This window comes from Penicillium lagena, assembly GCF_028827675.1.
Source record: "Penicillium lagena strain IBT 129212 chromosome Unknown utg000002l_segment0_segment0, whole genome shotgun sequence".
Classification (NCBI taxonomy): Eukaryota; Fungi; Ascomycota; class Eurotiomycetes; order Eurotiales; family Aspergillaceae; genus Penicillium; species Penicillium lagena.
The window spans coordinates 1165898-1186055 of NW_026623223.1; the positions used below are offsets into that span (position 1 = coordinate 1165898).

Genomic DNA, 20158 nt, shown 5'->3' on the forward strand with positions numbered 1-20158 from the left:
AGAATATTGGCATTGTCCAGGAACTGAATTAACTTAAGTATTATTCTTATTCTTATTATTCTCTCACTGCTCCTGCGACGGCTTTGGTGGGCAGCTTCACCGCCCCTAATTCTGCCATCTCCTCTATCAGCACGTGATGATAACCATCTGTTTGTTCCCTCCTGTGACCGTCGGAGTTCTTGGCCTCTTCGTGGAGAAAGGCTTGGGAGCCATGGAGTCTGCGAAAGAGGCTCATCTGGTATGTGGCTGACTCCTCAATCTTGACCTCCAGCCTGCTGACCAGCGTCTCAGCTCGTGACGGAGCTCTACGACCCCGCCAACCAGCGCAACCCCTCCAAGGTCCATGAAATCCAGGCGCGTCTGCAGCAACTCCAGAAGGGCGAGCATGGGTGGATGATCGCAGATGTGCTTCTTCGGGAGCCATCCACCCACCACCGTTTCATCGGTGCTCTCACTTTTACAGTGAAGATCAATGTCTCCGGGTAAGGACTCGCATCTGGTTTATATCTCCAAAGTTACTGACTCCATTTCAGTAAAGATATCAAAGAAGACGCGGCAGTGGAGGCCATGCAGCATCTGGTCAACCATTTTGTTGCATTGGTCAATGAAGGCGAGCAGGCCATGGTGATCAGGAAGCTGGCCTCCAGCTTGGTGGCTCTCTTCATGCAGCCGGCTACGCCGTGGAAACGGGCCGTATTGCAGCTTGCAGCTAGTCTCGCCAACGGAGGATATGTTTCGGAGGATGGCTGCCGGTCATTGGACTTCCAGAATACGGTGATCCCGGCTCTTTCCCAGAAACAAGTCATTGCCTTGCTGTTCTTCTCGAATCACCTGGCGGAGGAAACCATGCGGCTGGGCGGGGACAAGTATGATCAAGATGTCGTTGCAGAAGGGGATCCGGATATTATGCGCGATCGCAAAGGAATGTCGGTGTCTGTGCGCGTTGCCCACAATACCCGGGATGCGTTTCTTCTTTCCCAGTATGTCTTGCGGCAGGTTTCACAGCAAGCCACAGTTCCGGAGTTGGGTACAGAGGCCATGAACTCTTGGAAGGTAAGATCGGATTACCCTTTAATTCACTGCGAGATCCGAGTATTGATGGTCGCACAGACTTGGCTTGTTGTACATGGAAACTATCCATCCCCAACGACAGAAGACATACCAGATGATGTCTCTCATCTCAAAACGTTATGTGTCCATGACATTATCGAAGCTGTGAGGTTACCTGATCTGAGGGATAGCGCAGTATCTATCTTGACCTCGGTCATGGAGAGCCGACTTGTGTCCCTTGACAGCAAGACTAAAGGTCGGCTTTCACAAATTCTCATCGAGACCATCAGTGCAAGAAAAATGTCCGATGAAGAGGAAGACGGGGACCATCTGACACTTATGGATCTCCTGGTGGCCTTTGCTTACTACCTGGACCTGGATCTTTTTAGGGAGCATCTGTCTCCTCCAAATAGCCAGCTCTTGGAACTTCTCCACAATGTTTTCAAGACCCCTGGATATGCCGCAACGGAGGATATGGCAACACCGCGAGTGCTCGAATTTTGGAACGAGACCGCTGAATATCTGCCGGACAAGCTCGAATCCGATGATCCCCTATTTTCAGTCGTGAAAGATCAGCTGGCCGCAGTCGTGCTAGGCTTATTCGATAAGCTGCTATATCCAGGTACGGAGCACCTTCAGGGCTGGACCGATGAAGAGCGGAGTGAATTCAACATTTTCCGCTCTGAAGGCTGTGACTACCTACTCTCGGTCTATCAATTCCTCGGTGTTGACCTCATCCGTGTCTTCCAAGAGAGTGCAACATCCAATCTTACCAACCAGAATTGGCGAAGCTTTGAGACGGCCATGTTCTGCCTCACTTACCTATCAGAGGCGGTAGATGAGAATGGGCATGCTGATGAATGTTTGGATGCTATTTTTGGAGGCAACACACTTACCCAGGTCTTCACAAATGCTGGAGCAGCTATACCACTCAAAGCTCGCCAGACATTGGTGGATGCAATTGGGAAATACGAATCTTATTTCAAACGACACACCCCTTTGCTCCCAGGGGTTTTAACCATTTTGTTCGAGTCTCTCAACTTTGAACCATGTGCTCAGGCTGCATCACGGTCTATTCAGACTCTCGCAAGATCGTGCTCTCAAGCCCTGATCGGAGACATTCCGGTATTCCTGGACCAACTAGATCAATTTCGAGTCAAGCCAACGGCGACGGTCAACACGATGCCCAGAGTTCTACAGGGAATTGCAGCTATCATTTACGCCTTGCCTCAAGACCAGGACAAGGTGCAACCCCTGGAGCGAATTCTGCGGCTTCTGGTTCAAGAAGCCCACACAGCAAGAAAAGAAGGCCATGCTTCTGCTTATGAATCTGCTCGTGCCCGGGGCGACCTCGTTCTCAGTTGCATTGCCAGCGTTGGGAAAGGGCTTCAATCCACCGAAATAGAGCTCACGGATGACGAAGTACCTGAAGACGAATCGTTCTGGAGTTCTGGACCGGGCACCGAGGTTCAACGCCTAATCATGGAGGCCATGAGACTCCTCATTGTCGACTTTCCGGTCGATATCAGCATCATCGAAGCCGCATGCGAAATCCTAAGAGCTGGCTATACCGAGAAGTCCGGCCCATTTGTGTTTCCTCCGTCTATGACTGTCGACTTCATCAAGAGCTTCCCGCTCGGCATTTCCGGGACGGATATCATCATGGCCACCGCGTCCTCATTTCTGGCGTCCCACGGCTCACATCCACTGCATATTCGGGACGAAGCCGTTGCACTGATTGGCCATGTGGCACAACTGTTCTACACCATGCTGGAAACCCCGGGTCTCTATGACCCAGAAACGGCCAACGCGGGGATTGATTTTCTCGAGCGCCTGTTGCCTAAATACTATACAGTTTTGTTCTCACTTACAAGCCCGCTGCCGTCCCTGACTGAAGACCCGGGCTCGCAGCGGCCACCCATTCTCGTCGTCCTGATCAACTTCACACTGCATGCCCTCTCGCGCCCGGAACCTCTTCCCATTCGATCCGCCTCCACCTTCTGGGCTAACCTCTTAGTTCTTCGCCCCAGCGCCTCAGAGGATACAATCGTGCTACAGCAAGTGCTCGAGCAATTCGTGCCTTCTCTATGCCACACCCTGATCCAGCAAATAGCGGGCCGTTGCGCACGCTCAGATCTGGTGTTTCTAACCGATGTCCTTCGGCGTGGGATATTCAAGCACATGGCTATAGCACGACCAAGCCTAACAACCGCACTGGATGCAATCGATGCCCATGTCGTTGATGCAAACGGGCAGCACGTTCCGCTCTTAGAGCCGAAGGAAAAATCGCGCTTTCTCGAGTCTCTCTTTGTTGCACGAGGAGCCCGACAGCAGTCGCTGGATCTTGTGCGGTCCTTTTGGTTGAAATGTCGGGGTGTGAGCTATGACTATGCGCGGTAGATTGGGGATTTTGATATGGTGCCGGGAGTGCATAGATGGAGTGGAGTTTGCGGATCTATGAAATGGGACTTGTTTGGTGGGGCCCCAAGATATCTATTTGCAATTGACATATGGTGCGTTGTACTTCATTCCAATTACCAGGATTCTCACAGGCGACTGGGCCCATTTTCGTAGATTAGGCCAATGATGTTTCTCAGCGAAATCATCATGGTGCATGCTGACATACCCCAAGTCATGCACCGCCTCTGTGGCGGTGCATACAAAAATAGCATTGGGCAGAGATACCCACACCGACGAGATGGACATTGCCTGACACATTAAATATTTTCCATACATTCCAGAGGTGCTTCATGATGAAATCCGTGCAAGCTGACTCCCCTTCCCTCCGCATCCTCTCCCTTCCGGACGATGCCCCATATCGCCAACACACCAGAGTCTCGACTCCCTCGCTCGGATTCGCGCAACCCAGCAACGACCTGTAGAGGGATCACCACGAGTGGCCGGCCTTGTCGCCGCTCTCTAGCATCGAAAAACTACGCAAAATCATGGAATGGACACCCATTGGACGACACCCATTTGTATTGCTGGCAGCATAAAGATCAGGCTATCGCCTCGGCGTCGACATGGGCCACTTCGAGTCTCCAGCCTGAGCCGGAGCCCAGATCCAGCATCGATACGCTGCTGGATCGGCTGGGCGTGCTTGAAGTTTCAGATCAACATGAACAACCTACAGCTCAGCAGAAACATCGCCATAATCGCAAAAGACCAGATGTGGTTCGAGTAAAAGAGAAGCATCGTCAATCACCCAAGAGAACCTTCTGCTGCTTTGAGATTGTCGACGAAGACGACATGGAACATCGAATTCCCCAGCCGGTTATAAGACCAGTGCAACAGCAACAGATTCGTCCCGCCCATCGACCGGCGTCCGCGCCTCTGAATCTCCATCTACAAGAATCGAGGCCCAGCTCAGCCCCGCAGTGTATGCATGCGTCGCTGTCGCCAACTCCCCAGCATTCACGCCTTTCCTCATCTGAGACCAAATTATCACCAACTACACAGGCACCGTCTCGACCTCCGCAACACAAGCGGAACTCGTCTTCATCCTCGCAAACCCAGTCCCTCATTTCCTGGATCCCACCCAGCCTCTCTCCCCGGACGATATCTCTGCTTCTCACCGAACTCGCCAAGCCCATCTCCGGCACTGACGAAGAGGGCTACATCTACATGTTCTGGGTGACGCCTCCAAGTACTACACGGAATACCGGCACCGCTTCATTTCGTCCACCACCACGAGAGATTGCATCGTCCCTACTCCCGCCAATCCCAAATAGTGGCAGACCAGCCCAACGCCGAAGCATCAGCGATGCTCTCCGCGCAGCACAGGATCTCAACGCCCTAAGCAGCAATCCAACCGCAACAGCGCCGGGCACAATACGACTGAAAATCGGGCGCGCAAGCAACGTACACCGCAGGTTAACTGAATGGACGCGTCAGTGCTCTAACGACCTGACGCTTATTCGATACTACCCATATACCCCTTCAAAATTAACGCCGACGTCAACACCGACGCCACAGCAGTCCCCCTCTTCGGCGCGGTTATCTCCATCTGGACAGAATTACCTGCAGCAGCGTCCTACATCTTCCGAAACATTGTCATTGACGTCTGGGAGAAAAGTCCCGCACGTCCACCGCGTCGAACGCCTGATCCACATCGAACTCGCAGATCTGCGCGTGCGGGACCTGGGTCCGTGTGTAGAGTGTGGGAAGGAGCACCGCGAGTGGTTCGAGATCGAGGCGTGCAAGGATGCCCTGCGACGGGTGGATGAATGTGTGCGGAGGTGGGTTGCTTGGGCGGGAGGTGATGTTTGGGGAGGATTAATATCCTAGTAGGACCTAAGAGGTCTCAATAAATAACGAAATTATGAAACCCACTTCATAGATTTGGTTGTAAATGACATTGGTGTTCCCTTTCTAGAGGGTGTTTCACTAAATAGTTCGAGATAGCATTATTCCTCTCTCTCCTTCTTCTCCTCAGTGTCACCAATACAGGCTTATTGTCGGTTCTTCCGTTCTCCAGACCTTATAATATTGTTGGACTAGGTGACCCACATCATCATCATGTTTCGTATAAGTCGAATGACTCGAGCCACGAGGACCATTCCGGGTCTTGGGGATATAGCTCTGTCAGACCGAAGTCCATCGAACCTAGGGAGAAAGGTTCTTGCACTTCTGGTTTTCCAGGCTCATTCATTAAACCGTGAGATGATGCCGCATTTGGGTTCAAGATTTGATCTAGGCATCGCGAGAAAACCGTCTGAGCTTGCTTGCAGATCTGATAGTTGCTCTGTCCAGATATGGCTAGCGAGTCACAGCACGATATGAGCACGCTTATGTCCTGGATTAAAGTCGACCGATTGAGCGTCGCAGACTGACGAGGCTGTCGATTCTGTCGAAATAGCTCCAAGACAAGAACGCTCGCACATGGCATTGCGTAAACCACCATCTATGATTAACATCAGTCTCCCTTTTTTCAGTAGGGAAACAATTTTGCAACTCACCATACCCTCCAAATTTGGCGTAGCTATCACATCGTTCTTCTTCAAAAGCGACAGTGCCAAATGTAGAATTTCTTGCGACGTCCGGATCATTTTATCGCGACTGCCCTGGTTTTGACTAATGAGCAGCTTATAGAGAAGAAACTTGGTATAAAGGTATTCAAGTCGAGGGCCTATGACCACCCAGATAGCACTTGGTAGCATAGTGTCACACATTGACTGTTCGTATTCCTTGTGAGGGATTGATTCCCAAGTACAGGTCAATTTCGATAAGATTTGTCTAGGGAAAAGGTCAGCATCTAAATCTTTATTTCGACTATACGGAACGAGCTGCGGATCACCTAGCTTGTTGGGCGATATTTGGCATTGATGGACCAAGTGAGAGCTCCAAGACCTCTTCGCGGATCATGCTCAGTAAAAGAATCGCTCGAAGACGAGAAACCGGATTAACCATAACATCCCCACTCCAGCCGTTCTCGTCGAGTTTTAATCTGGCAGCTTCAAAATGCTCGACGGGGCCTATAATGATTGAATCTGGCAAGTCAAGTGGTAGATCCACCGCATAATACCTTCGATTAAGACGGGGCGGTCGACCAACGAAGGTTGCTAGCTCCTTGTCGCGCTCATGGGCAAGAGCTATGACTCTTTTGCGAAGCTCTACCAAATATGGGGGTCCTGGTTCTCCGCCTTTGAACCCTTTATGGAAGCCAAGAGCTGCTATAGCTGATGATAAGTCGCCCATTAAGCGCCAGGCACGGGAAGAATCGTCCCCAAAGCACCAAGTGGCAAGGGTGTATACTGATGTCAATAGCCACAGTGTCAAGTCATTTGTCTGCTCGACTTGATCGCAGAATGCCCGAGTTTGCATGCAAGCGTCGAATGCCTTAAGCATAGTCTTTTGACGATCGAAATTTGACTGTCCACAGCCATGGAAGACTTGGCCGCTGGCCTTCACCATTCCGCTGTATAACCCAAAGCGTACGAAGCACATGCCAATGGTCTCCCAGCGCAAGCGGTTTCCAGAAAGGGCCAGCTCGAGAGTGTCGTTCTCCGCCGATATAGGTAGCTCGAGTGGGCACGTAGTCTGTTCAAATATTGCTAGAGCTGTGCTTGTTAATTGATCCAGGGTCGATCTAGCCCCTAAGCATTGTAGTGTACTTTGCGTCGCTCGCCATGCTGCTTTAGAAAGAAGTGAACCACATAGTTCATCGTTCTCGCACTGGTCCCGGATAAGTTCAGGAAAGTCCGCGTTAAATTCAAGGAGGGATCGTAGAACTTCTACGCCTTCTGCAATCGCAGCTGGTGTCACCGGATACGTCCGTTTAGGTGTAAACACGCTTGTTCGGGTCAAGTATGCGAATTTGCGATGGGGTTGCCTGCCATTAAAGTCTGCGAACGGCATCAAAGAATTATGCATGGTTACCAGACCAGTTCCCCGGTCATAGTCGTTAGCTGGCGGGTTTTCAGTCGGCGAAAATGAACCGCGCACTGAAGAGGAAGTGGCGGTATCAATCTGTCTCGCGCTTTGCGGTGTGCTGAGAAGTTGACGTTACGTTCGTTGAACCTCAACATCTAGGCGAAGAGAGGGTTTCTTACAGTAAGATCTCGGTATAGGAGTCTGTACCTCGTGTCATCGGCGATGGGTGGTAATAGCACTGTCGTTGAAAGTTGCGGCGTACGCAACGAGTACAATGTGGCCTTGCATGATCGCAACGAAGCTTCGACCGTCGGCAAGGCTCACATGACGAAGGCTTGCCATTGCGGCGAATTCTGTCGGTCATGTCGACAGGTGGCTAGGTTCCACTGCCGGTAACGCAAATGCTGAAAGGCTTTGGACGCAGAAGAGGATTACAATAGATTGGTTACCTTAGTTGAGGATTAAATGTGCTGGCCTGTCCCGTCGGAGTGCTAAGCTATATTAGGCCTAGTGTTCCGAGATCAATTTCCGGATCTAGATTGTCGGAGTAGACTCCACCGCCGAACCCTCTAAATCCATACCTTCCTCCGTACCTCTAAAAGTTGCTTCCTAAGCCGTAGCACTGTCACGAATTCAATGCAGGGTTCGGACTCCGAGTGCCGGCATGTCCGAGCACGAGCGAGACTTTTGTCGGAGCACACGCCGGAAAAGCTGCGCCGTCGTTTCTTCTGTCCTTTCGCTACAGTATAAAACCCGCGGAATTGTACAGCCAGTCTACGCACAACGATAAAGCGTCTTTCTCCTGTGTCAATCGCACATTTCTTAAGTAGTCACTCTACTATATCAGCATTCAAAATGAACTCGAAGACATCGCAGTTCGACGATGATGCCCAGACTGAAGCGCTTGGGATGGAGCTACAACATGCTGGTGAATTCGAGGAGGCTCGGCAAACGCTCCCTCGCTCGCCAGATGAGGCCAATGCTGATGTAGAATCCGGATCTGCGACCGCACAAGTCGACGAAAAGCCTGAAAACGACCACCGCCCCAAGGGGATCAGATTCGCTCTGTTGTTTACATGCATCCTTCTTGGAAGTTTCTTTATTGGTTATGTTCGTGTTGATCTATCGTAAAAGAGATGTCCAAGCTGATGTTTAGCTATAGGATACCAGCTGTATTGCGACATTGACCCCAGTCATCACCGATCAATTTCACGCTCTCAACGACGTTGGGTGGTATCAAATTGCATAGTAGGTTCTACGAGACAAGGATGAGACGAGTCTCCCGACTGACATTTTCCGAAAAGCTTACTCGCACAATCTGCAACAATGTTGATTTATGGACAACTGTACTCCTTTTATTCCATGAAAACACTCTACATGGCATCAATGTTTGTCTTCGTTATTGGCTCAGTACTATCTGCTACAGCTCCAACATCCCCAGCATTCATCGTTGGGCGCGCACTGAGTGGTCTGGGAGCAGCCGGCATATTAGCGGGCATGAACATGTGAGCCCTCGACCGATATACTTCTCAATCACGACGAGCTGGGTGAAACTAATCCACTGTGTCTAGTATCCTCGCACATACAACCTCACTCAAGCACCGGCCTATCTATTCTTCAATCGCCGGTGGCGTAGAATGTATCGCTCTGGCCTTTGGTCCTTTCATCAGTGGAAGTATAGCCCATTACTCGACATGGAGGGTCAGCTTCTATATCATCATCCCGATTAGCGCTGCCATCATTGTAATGGTCTTCTTTAGCATCAGTCACATTCGTCGACCCGAGAACGCACACCTCAGCAGCAAGGATGGGCTGAAGCGCATCGACTGGACAGGCTTCTCCATAAATGTACCGATGACTCTATGTTTGGTACTGGCTTTGGAGTGGGCGGGAACGGCATACTCCTGGACCAATTGGCGAATCATTCTTTTGCTCACAATTTCTGCCGTGCTCCTTGCTATATTCCTGTTCGTGGAGTACAGGGCTAGAGACAACAGCATGGTCCCACTGAAAATGCTGCGTCAGCGGTCTGTCGCTTTCGCTAGCCTCATCACCTTTTGCAATTTTTCGCACCTTGCGGTGATTGCGTACTACGTAAGCCGCAGTCCATCCACTTTGCACTGGTAAGGTGCTGTGCTGACTTGTGACCAGTTGCCTTTTTACTTCCAAGCAGTGCGCGGCGCAAGCACACTTGGATCTGGGCTCATGTACCTGCCCTTGGCCGTGACATTGGCGATTACCGCACTAGCCGGCGGTTCTTTGACGAGTTATATAGGCTACTACAACCCGGTCTTGATGCTCGGTAGCGTTCTCATGACGGTGGGAAGCGGGCTCATAACTACACTCCGGCCTGACACCGGTGCCGGAAAATGGATCTCGTATCAGATCATCTACGGGATCGGCATTGGTCTAGCTTTCCAACCGCCCTACATCGCCGTCCAGACCGTACTTCCTGACTCTATGGTGCCCATGGCACTGGTTATGTTGAGCTTCACACAGCAATTCGGCGGTATCGTGATCCTATCCATTGCGCAAAATGTGTTCCGTAACCGACTGGCCTACAATCTGGCCACACAAATACCGGAGTTTGACTCCAACAAGGTATTAGATAGTGGTGCGCTAGGCCTCATTAATGCGGTCTCGGCAAAATTTCGAGATCAGGTCCTGATCTCCTATAACAGGGCTCTTGTGGACGTTTTCTATATTGCATTAGGTCTTACATGTCTGGTCGTACTCAGCACGCTTGGTATCGAATGGAAGTCGGTTAAAAAAGGGAAGAGGAGATAGGGGCGTCATGTCGTGCCAGATTTCTGCACGGAACTAGTCGCGTATTATTTGATATGTATCTTTGTTCTAAGAGGCTTGTATGGTTCGATATTACGCTTAATGGCTGTCGGGAGTGCCTCGCAATATAGACCAAGTATTGTATGGCATCGGAAGCGTAGAGAAAGCATGTCTCTGACTAGCCCGAGCATGTGCTTCGGTTGAAAGATAAATGAGATAATGACCCACACTGCTCGTCAGGCTGAATTTCCAACCGCTTGATTCAAGATAGCCTGCAAGTCACGGTGCTTTAGCATCCATCTGACAGCAATACAGCATAGTTTATCATCCAAACAGGCATTGCATACTCTGCTATTGGAGTGCTGGCTTATGGTTGCCCAGTAAAGTCACTGCCAGGTTGACTGTGGTAAAGGACATAGTCCTCCTTTGGACCTGTTCCGGCCGCAGCCCCTGTTTCGACCACAGCTCTCTGCTTGCGTTTTTGTTTGATATTTTCGGCCCATTGTACAGCGGCTTTTCGGGGTCATCGACTTGCCGAGCTGCAGAAGCACTTCATCAAAAGCATCGTAATCCACCACGTAATTGTGTTTGGTTAGGACTTTCATCGCGTTGCCACCATACGATTCGCTATATGCTTTGCTGAGCATGGCCACAGGTCTTCTTTATCTATCTCTGTTCACATATCGGCCGGACTGATCGAGCGAATGACTTCCCAGACGTACCGCCTGTATCTAAGCCGATAAAAGTCTGCATAGCCCCTAACAAGAGCTGCGGGAAGCTACATCAGACTATAATAGAATTCATCATCATCATAATCACCATCATCATCGAATGAAAGAGCAGAAGTTGGGTAAAAGCAACATCATAGACAAAGCTTTTGACAGCAGGGGTATTCTCTGCCCACGATGGTAAACCCTTCCTCTCACTTCGTTCGTTTCAGGGCTTGCAGGCGCAACCAGTCACAAGGGAGGCAGGGTCAACACACCAGATGAGTACGCTAAACCCAAGAGAGCGTGAGAGCCAGCCAACCAGCAGCAGGCTTGGCGCGAGCCTCTACAGTGGGGAGCGCAGCAAAGTTTGGTGGAGCAGTCCGGGGTGGTTCTGTTCGTTCCCTTTCTCTCACTTCGTTCGTTTCAGGGCATTCCGACTCTCCCTCGTTCGAATACACTTCACCATCCTAACCTCTGGACCTGACTACATAGTGATCGATCGACTTGCTCTTTCAGCTAAGATGGCGCCCGTGATTTTCCTCGTCCCCGGCCTTTGGGAAGGCCCTTCGGTGTTTGAGCCACTTTCCGCCCTAATGACTGCCAATGGTTTCACGACTGAAAGTGCGGTACTGCTCAGTACGGGCACCGTATCTCCGGGAAATCCGACCATGAAGGACGACATTGCAGCAGTGCGTCAGCACCTCCAAGAAGTCGTGGCCCAGGGAGAGGATGTACTATTAGTGTTGCATTCAGCAGGAGGCTTCATTGGAAGCGAAGCGATGCAGGGATTGAGCAAGAAGCAGCGCAAAGAGAGCGGGCAGAAGGGAGGAGTGGTGGGCATTGTGTTTCTGTCCGGGGCAGTGTTCCCAGAGGGCTATGAGCACCAGCCGCTACCTTTTGCTGTTGTCGAGGTATGGCTCATCCAGGTCTTTCCTTTTGTTTGTAGACTGACGATGGGGTCTCGTTGAATGAAGGGAGGAGCTTCCTATTGTGCCCAGCCAGATGTCCTTCTTTTCAACGATATTCCTGAGCAAGAAAAGGCCAAATGGCTGGCTGAGCTCAGGCCGCAGCCCGCGTCAGGGTGGGATGGCAAAGTTACTTATACCGGATGGAAAGATGTTCCGAGTGTGTATCTCATATGTGAAGGTGACAAGGCACTTCCGGTACCTTTGCAAGAGCAGCTGGCCGCTCTTGCAAACAGTAAAATCCAAAGATGTAGTGCTGGCCACGTACCGCAGTTGAGTCAGCCCGAGAAAGTCATGGAGGTAATCAAGGCAGCTATACTTTCAATGTGAAGCGTGGTAGGTTGAAAAATTGCGGTCACATGGAACTAGTCATTACTTACAAGTATCTGCTTCTCCTATTCAGAAAGCAATAGAAGTATATGCACAAATTATGTTTCAACGGATGCTTTGATCTAAGTCTTTAATTCTGTACAAGTCCCAGATGAAGAGGCGGTGAGACGCAAAGGATAATGTGTCGAATCCAGGTGGAGAATTGATCCGCCACTAATTACCCAACTAGTAATATCATGACCGCAAGATAGAAGAACTCTGACATTCTAAGGATACTCTGGCTATCTCTTTAATAGTGCACAATGCATAGTAAGCGAAATAAGCACACAATAACAAAAATGTGAAAATACAAAAGCAGTTTAGTGCTGACAAACTTTTATGCATGGATCCACCATCCTGGCATCTCGACATAATGTTCTGTCATTATTCTGACATGAAGAGTATCGAACCATGATTGTTGGAGAAAAGCTGACACTCAACCAAAAAAAAAACTCCGCTCAATATTGAGCAAGGACAGAGGATAGAAATATCTGAGCTCCGAAAAATATCTGAGCTCCGAAAAAGGCGGTGTCGCATTTCCTTGGGCCCAGCTCCGACAGCAAGAGACCAGATGGCTGTAAACAAAATCATGCCGGTAAGGTAGACGCCCATCCGTGTACCCAAGCTAGTTGCCATGAATGAAAATCCGGTGATAAACAGTCCTACACAGACTCCAGGGACGAATGTGAGAGCCATTGTTCGTCGACCTAGTCGATCGATCAAGAAAATGACGGGTATGTCGAGAGAAACATTGCACCGCCACCAATCAGACTCGAATATACCGCATTCTGAGGACTAAGCCCAGTCTACTCAGCCTTCTTGGAAGTCTTTGTGCGAAGTTTCATCATCCCATAGACCAGAGAATAGGAGGAGATGATAAAGATAACGACAATACCAGCGTTTCGCCAGCCGTCATAGTAGTGCGTGATGTCGATACTCATGAGGTAGTCGCTTCCCGTCCGATACTCGCATACTTTACAGTTTGACGTAGAATCTGGGTTGAGCAAGTTTGTGCCTGATCCCAGTCCTTGCATATAATCGGCGAGATACTGTCCGCAGGTTGTTCCGCTTGGAGGATTGAAGATGGCAAGCTCTAATTCAGAGCAGGTGACATCGATATCCCACATGTTAAATGTGAGCAGACTGCCGATCATGTAGGTGAATGGGTTCAAGTAGTACAACCAGAACCGCCAGAAGACCTCGATTTCTGGGTACGGTATGACCACACCACAGAAAGTCACCAAAGTCCCGAGAATAAGCGGGTTGGCAAGGGCAGCAAAAACAGCATTAGGAGCATATGAGGCGATCATCTGACCCAGGCCGGTGTACAGGAACACATACATCAACATCACGAAAAATGTGGCACCTGCCCGATTCGAGTCGTGCTGAAATCCAACAGTATAGTACCAACACAAGAAGTAGAGCACAGCGCAAATGCACAGGTATGGCATCTCAGATGTAATGAGTCCGGTGACAAATGCCTTCCACGAGTACATCTTTGACTTCGACTCGCGCGCTTCATAGATCGATCGTCGATCAATGAAGAAGGGCTGCAGTTGGGCAATGACACCAGGGGCCACGAATATGAAGTTGAAGATGGTGAAGAGGCGCATTTGTAGGTCACTAGCAGTGTCCCCAATCATCCAGAAAGTGAAACCGTTGAATAAGGACGTGGTGATATGCAGCATGAACTTATTGTTGAGATAATCAGTATCCCGGTACAATGAGATGTTCATTCTGTGAGTGACCAGCTTGCACTGATCCCAGAGTGATGTCGCAAATTCATGACCATCATCCACTGTGCTTGGTGGTTTAGCGGCAGCATCTGCAATGATTTGATCAAGTTCCTTCGTCACCCTGATATGCTCAGGAGACTCAAGCCATATTTTATTCCAATCGTGGCCTTGTGACAAGCTTCCAGACACAATATCAATCATATACTCTGCAGGGTTGGCCTCTGGAGGGCAAGGTACTCCGTATCGAGAGAAGTAATCCTTCAGTGTTTGTCCATTGTCGCCGATGTTGCCAAAATACACAGTCTTCCCACCTTTCGCGAGCAGAAGAAGTGTATCAAATTGGGCGAAGAGCTGTGCGGAAGGTTGATGAATAGTGACTAACACCGCTTGGCCAACATCAGCCAGCTTCCTCAAGAATCTTACAGTATTGAAGGCTGATTGTCCATCAAGACCAGAAGTGGGCTCATCTAAAAAAATGAGGATGCTTGGTTTGGCGACCAATTCCACCCCAATAGTCACACGCTTCCTCTGCTCAACTGATAAGCCTGCACCAACTCGTCCAATAAGAGTGTCTGCTATATCATGGAGTTCGAGGAGGTCGACGATAGCATCAACATATTTCAGCTTCTCCTCACGAGGAACATCTCGTGGTTGACGGAGAAGGGCAGAAAATTCCAAAGCCTCACGGACCGTTGCAAAGGGTTCATGCACGTCTAGTTGTTCGCAATAACCAGCAGATCGTTGGAAAGTGACTGGCAGCGGCCGACCATCGACCATAATCGATCCATGAACGGTGCCATCGGTTTTGCGCTGAGCCAATACATCCAGCAGCGTGGTTTTGCCGGCACCCGATGATCCCATCAGTGCTCCCAGCATTCCTGGCTTGACCCAACCCTGCACGTTGTCCAGTAGGACACGATCACCAGACTGAGTTTTCACTGTATAGGTCAAATTTTTCCAAGTGAAGACCGAGGTGTTTCGAATCAGCCTATAGTCAATATCTGAGTTCTGATTTCCCTCAGCATCCGTGGTAGTATTATCAAAGTCGCTTGTCGAGCCGTCTTTCCCTTGTGTCTGTGATTCTTCATCGGTTGACTGCTTAATCCGGACCGTTTTCAAGTTTTCGCGAGGAATGAGCAAGGATGGTCCTTTCTCCGAAGAGGAGCGCCAGCGGCTGGTGGCGACGACGGTAGTAGCGACAAACAGGAACCACATTGCCCAGATGATGCCAAAGTTGCGCCAGACATGCGCATGGCTGTAGGCCAATGACGCGAGGTAGTTGTCTCCATGTACGACAGTCTCACCTTGAATCGCCCCACCAACGCCAGCACAAGACTGAAATGCCTGCGAATTCAAATAACTCGGGCCATTGGGGATCAGGTTATTTCCAACGCACGGAATAATCTTGTCATGAAATTCATTGGCGAGCAGCGCTTCAAAGGCATAGGCAAGTGGATCGATCCAGTAGATCCAGACAAACCACGGGTGCATCGCCATCTTTTGGATCAAGAAGCCGGTGTACATGACTGTTGCAGTGATGATGAGACCGGAAATCTTGGACGCCGAATCAAATGTTTGAGCAGTGGCCCCGATGGCTCGAAACATAGCAGTCATGCACTGGATACTATGGTCAGCCTGCCTCTATGGGTTGTCCTTCACCTGGGGCTACTCACCATCGTGGCTGCGACAACTATGATCCAATAGGTAAAGAAGGCGTTTGCAGTAGTCGTCAAGCCCACTAAGAAATAAAAGATGACTGAGAAGATACTAACCTGAAAGAAGATAATAGGGATATCGGCTGCGATCTGTGCGACGCAGAAAGCCGCAGGATGATAAAATGCAAAGGATTTATGCTTGATGAGAACTGGACGGCCGGCGAATGAATCGGTCACTTCGCTCATAGCCATCAAGGTATTAAAAAGAATCGCGAAGAACAGGGCACTAGATTTCAAGAACAAACCGCCGCTATTCCCCGGAGCATTATATAGAGCTGAGCCTGAGACGAACGCTTGTACCAGAGTTGAGATTTGCTTGATGAGAAAGGTGGCTTTGTCACCCCAGATTATTTGATACTGGCGGATGACCGCCGCTTTGACTTGTGTTAAGAAATCCGTAGTCAGAGCACTGGATTTTGGGACGCGCGGGTGCTTCTCATGGGCCACTGATTCTTTGAATGCTTCGGTTCGTTCTTTTGCAAGCGCTGTTGTTGGATAATCGTATTCTGCAGTCATCTGAACCAAGATTGGTGATCTTTTATATTCCGCCAGCACCATTTCTGCGTTTCGAGGAAATGTGCGCTCATAGCCAGATCGAATCATTCGCTCAGTTGGGACAGTTACGCCAGTCAGAAAATCAGCAACATTGGAACCGTCTTGACAGACGAAACCAAGATTCTCCATGAATGAACGGGCTTCTGTCATCGGGCCGTAATAGATTTGATTGCCTACATCCAAGACAAGAACTTTGTCGAATAGGTCATAAATACCATTTCCAGCCTGATATAATGTCACGATCGATGTTAGGCCGAGCACATCAGTCATAGCGCGGATAGCTTTGATGTAGTCTAATGCAGAGCTTGCGTCTAGCCCTCTCGTACTATTATCCCAGCAGAAAACTGAGCCCCGGGTGGCGAGAGTTTCAATAATCGAGACACGCTTCCGCTCACCTCCGGAAACTCCTCGGACATATTCGTTGCCGACTTTCGTCTCATGAGTGTGTTCAATACTCATCGATTGCAGAAGAAAATCACGGTTCATGGTTTGATATTGCTCAGCGGATGGTACGTTGTCGGGAAGGTGGAAGGGGACCTTCATGCGGGTTGCAAAGTCCATGGTCTGAGCAACAGTCAAAGTTGGATAGAAGAGTTCTTCTTCCGTATTCATGACAATCTGCCCCCGATACTGTATCAGGAAAGAGATTATCAGCTATATTTCCAATCGAATAATTCATAGAGAATCAGGAAGTTCAAGTACTGGGAATGCTGGATTGGATGGAAGGTTACTGACCTGGGTTGCTTCGCTAGCAGGCATAGAGCCATACCAGACATCCCCCAACACAGAACCATAGCCACGACGACGATTGGCGATAATGTTGAGCAAAGTTGTACAACCGGAACCGGGTCTTCCGAGGACCAGGAGCATCTCTCCTGGCTTGACGCAGCCATGACTCTCATTGAGGATCTTTTTCAACGGAGGTTTGTGGCGAGCCTCCTTGAACAATTTCGGAATGTTGAACTGCGAAGCCACATTTTCATTGATGGCTGCGTCTGCACTCATGACTTCCACACTGAGGTTGTTCCATGTCACGCCCAATTGTCGAGGTTTGACTCCTGACTCAATGTTGCGTGCGTGGATCTCCTCGACCTTGTGCTTCAGGTGCCAGTGGCCATTGTCCTTGCCGACATGCTTCTCGAAGTCCTTTCTTGTCTTGAGATGGTGTTCAATACCGGTATCCGTCTCTGCAGATACCATGTCATAATCTGGCGAAGTTTCCGTCATACGAACCTCCATGTTTGGTGATGACAGTCTATAGATCTCTCACGTGAAAAGAGGCGACATGGATCACTCAGATTTGGGAAAAATTAAAAAGGAGCTACCATCAGGTCTACTGTGTTTTATTTCATACAAATACATATATGGATGCTGGCCAATCCAAGCTCTCGGAACTTCGGAGCCATTTCCTATCATAATAGATGTGCGAGCCGGAGCAAAGCTCCGGAATAACAAGTAAGAAGCGCCATATTCTTGATTCGCGTACAAGGATACAGAAAATGTCTGGTGTGGCAATGAGATGGTTGGCACAAAATGAATAAAGTGGGGACACGGTAATAGGGGTTATAGAACTGGAGGGAGATCTAGGGAAGGATTTAACTCCTTTTTCCGGACCGCTCATTATTGAAGTTGCCTGTGTAACAGTACAGAACCACTGGGCACGGAAAAAATCCAGGAGGTTGCTAATCAAAGGAGACGAATCATGCAACATAGTCATTCATGCCATAGAGTTTAGTCTGGCTGAGCGATATTTTACAGCTCCGAAGGTGTTTTCCGTATTTCCGTGGTGATTACTGATGCTCTCCACTTAGATTTGATAGAATGAAGGTGTTATGCATCTTGGCACGTCCGAATCGGGAAGATTATGCAAAATCGGTTTCTTGGCGGGTACCCGCGGGTTTACGGGTTTTTGGTTCAAACCTTCCGGGCTTACGGGTTTGATTTACGTTAACCAACTAACGTAATTCACGGGCGAGTGGGCCACTGTAGAGTGAATAATCAAGAACGCAACTCAGTGTTTGCGTTTGCTACAGGTTAAATTGCCGAGAAATAAGTAAAGTGTTACTAGAACTGTGGTGTCAGAAAATGCTTGCTACACAGTGTATATTGGTGTAGGTAGAGGTTTCAAGCGATACTTGAGAGAACTTACTCGCAACAATCCTCGAGAAGTATAGGTTTTGAGATTTATTCAATTTTTTCAATATGTAAATGTACATTGCAAGAGATCAAATCGGAGTGGGGATCGTAGAGTAGGAGGGAAGAGCAGCATGACAACACCAAGAAGAAGAGGGATATGTAAACTTTTTGAAAAAAAAAAAATTTCGTCACATCATGATCATCAGATAAGAAAAAACCCATCTAAATGGCAATTCTGCTCCAAAGACCTTTCAGCCCAAGGCAATTAATCATGCAAACCATTCAGTCACGTTCATCCCCATCGATGGGCCCATCGATAAATTAGGCTCTGACTTCTCAACCTCCATCTGGAAGTCGCGCATGACCTGATCCCACTCCTCATAGCTGAGCTGGATCTCGGCAGGCACATTATCCTGGCTCATGAGAGGATATACTGCATTATTAGTGTATGGTAGCGGCGTGGGCACATTTGCCACGGAGATGGGGGTTTGAGGTTGGGGAACCTCGAAGGCATGGGGGGTAGCCAGAAAGTTTGTATTAGGGAAGATATTTTGCAAGAGCTCCCATGGGCCATTGGTGATATCGATGTCCAGTGGAGTATCAGGTACAGGTAGTGGGACGGTGGTCTGGACTATATAGATGTCGGGATGGGCGGGATCACGGGCACATGGATTCGAGGGGGAGGGAGTTCGCAGAAGGCACTTGCGAGGCTACAGGAAATCCTCATTTTAACGAACCTCTGTATAGCGAATTCCTCGTATCACTGAACCAATCTGGTTTCCAACATTATCGTTACACCATATAAAACCGTCGCAGTTTAACGAATTCCTCGGATTAGCGAACCGTACTGGTTGGCAAATTTGGTTCGTTAAAACGAGGATTTGCTGTATTCGCGACGCGTTCTACTAGTCTTATTTAGGAAAGCGGTATAGGCGGTGAAGTAGGGCCGTCAGGGAAGGGGGGTCTCAGACTTTTGCGGTGCCACTGTATTGTATGAGCGATTTGTGAACAACGGCAGTGTGGAGATTTCAACAAGAGCGATATATACGAGCGAATGATGTCGTTGCGCGCACATTGGAGTTGTTTTCTCCCAGTCAACATATCAGAGTGACCGAAGTATACGGATGCAAAGGAAACGAATTCTACTTGGACAATTAAATTATTTCTTCTCGACGTGTCTCAATGTTGACCTGACTACCTGCTGTGTAAGTGGAAAGCATGGACTAGCACTCCCACGTGTTAAAGCGTGGGCCGTGCGAGTCAAGCCCGATCTAAGAAAGCCGGAGTTAAATGTCATTGGCGGGGCCAAATATCTCACGGCAGTCAACAAAAACCGGCCATGGGCGAAGAAATCCTTCCGCAGAGATGCGGAAGGTAATTGCAAACGGATCAGGAAGCTCCTGACGAGGGAATAGGTTTTAAAACCCCTCCCGTTCCTGCAGGGCACGAACTTTTTCCCTTTGTTCTGCACTGTTCCTAGACCTCGTCTCAAGTTCGTACAACCGTCCCTTCCCTTCACCCTTCTCTCCAAATATGCGTCCGTTGGGATTATCCCTGCGCTGGAAGGCCAGCGATGAAGAAACAGGCGATTGTGTGACCCCAACGTCGGGACACACTAGGGAGTAGGTGAATATACGAAGGACAATCTGTTTTCGACTTCGACCTTGCCACTATCGGCTTCCATAGGAGGTATGGAGACTTTTGAACGCCACTGTATGTTCCATAACTATCCGGTGGACCACAAACTTTTTTGCGGCATTTTTTTA

At 49.3% G+C, this 20158-nt stretch overlaps 7 protein-coding genes across 7 annotated transcripts; 4 read left to right on the forward strand and 3 right to left on the reverse strand.

Moving 5' to 3' along the window:
- Positions 1-136: 136 nt before the first annotated feature.
- On the forward strand, positions 137-3450 carry N7510_003216 (putative importin 13; the record flags this gene model as incomplete). Its single annotated transcript, XM_056975143.1, has 3 exons — positions 137-238; positions 292-482; positions 534-3450. 3 exons carry the CDS (start codon positions 137-139, stop codon positions 3448-3450), a joined length of 3210 nt encoding a protein of 1069 aa, XP_056835099.1.
- Positions 3451-3858: 408 nt separating this feature from the next.
- Positions 3859-5337, forward strand: N7510_003217 (uncharacterized protein; the record flags this gene model as incomplete). The annotated part of the gene is made up of 1 exon (XM_056975144.1): positions 3859-5337. One exon carries the CDS (start codon positions 3859-3861, stop codon positions 5335-5337), a length of 1479 nt encoding a protein of 492 aa, XP_056835100.1.
- Positions 5338-5566: 229 nt separating this feature from the next.
- Positions 5567-7639, reverse strand: N7510_003218 (fungal specific transcription factor domain-containing protein; the record flags this gene model as incomplete). Its single annotated transcript, XM_056975145.1, has 4 exons — positions 5567-5953; positions 6009-6285; positions 6347-7540; positions 7602-7639. The coding sequence occupies 4 exons, from the start codon at positions 7637-7639 to the stop codon at positions 5567-5569; spliced, it is 1896 nt and encodes a 631-aa protein (XP_056835101.1).
- A 638-nt stretch (positions 7640-8277) lies between these two features.
- N7510_003219 (MDR family MFS transporter) lies at positions 8278-10209 on the forward strand (the record flags this gene model as incomplete). Its single annotated transcript, XM_056975146.1, has 5 exons — positions 8278-8532; positions 8585-8670; positions 8727-8927; positions 8994-9516; positions 9574-10209. The coding sequence occupies 5 exons, from the start codon at positions 8278-8280 to the stop codon at positions 10207-10209; spliced, it is 1701 nt and encodes a 566-aa protein (XP_056835102.1).
- Positions 10210-11437: 1228 nt separating this feature from the next.
- On the forward strand, positions 11438-12211 carry N7510_003220 (alpha/beta hydrolase; the record flags this gene model as incomplete). The annotated part of the gene is made up of 2 exons (XM_056975147.1): positions 11438-11827; positions 11915-12211. The coding sequence occupies 2 exons, from the start codon at positions 11438-11440 to the stop codon at positions 12209-12211; spliced, it is 687 nt and encodes a 228-aa protein (XP_056835103.1).
- An 845-nt stretch (positions 12212-13056) lies between these two features.
- N7510_003221 (uncharacterized protein) lies at positions 13057-17510 on the reverse strand (the record flags this gene model as incomplete). Its single annotated transcript, XM_056975148.1, has 3 exons — positions 13057-15603; positions 15660-16886; positions 16992-17510. The coding sequence occupies 3 exons, from the start codon at positions 17508-17510 to the stop codon at positions 13057-13059; spliced, it is 4293 nt and encodes a 1430-aa protein (XP_056835104.1).
- Positions 17511-18661: 1151 nt separating this feature from the next.
- On the reverse strand, positions 18662-20076 carry N7510_003222 (Transcription factor; the record flags this gene model as incomplete). Its single annotated transcript, XM_056975149.1, has 2 exons — positions 18662-19102; positions 20056-20076. 2 exons carry the CDS (start codon positions 20074-20076, stop codon positions 18662-18664), a joined length of 462 nt encoding a protein of 153 aa, XP_056835105.1.
- Positions 20077-20158: the final 82 nt, after the last annotated feature.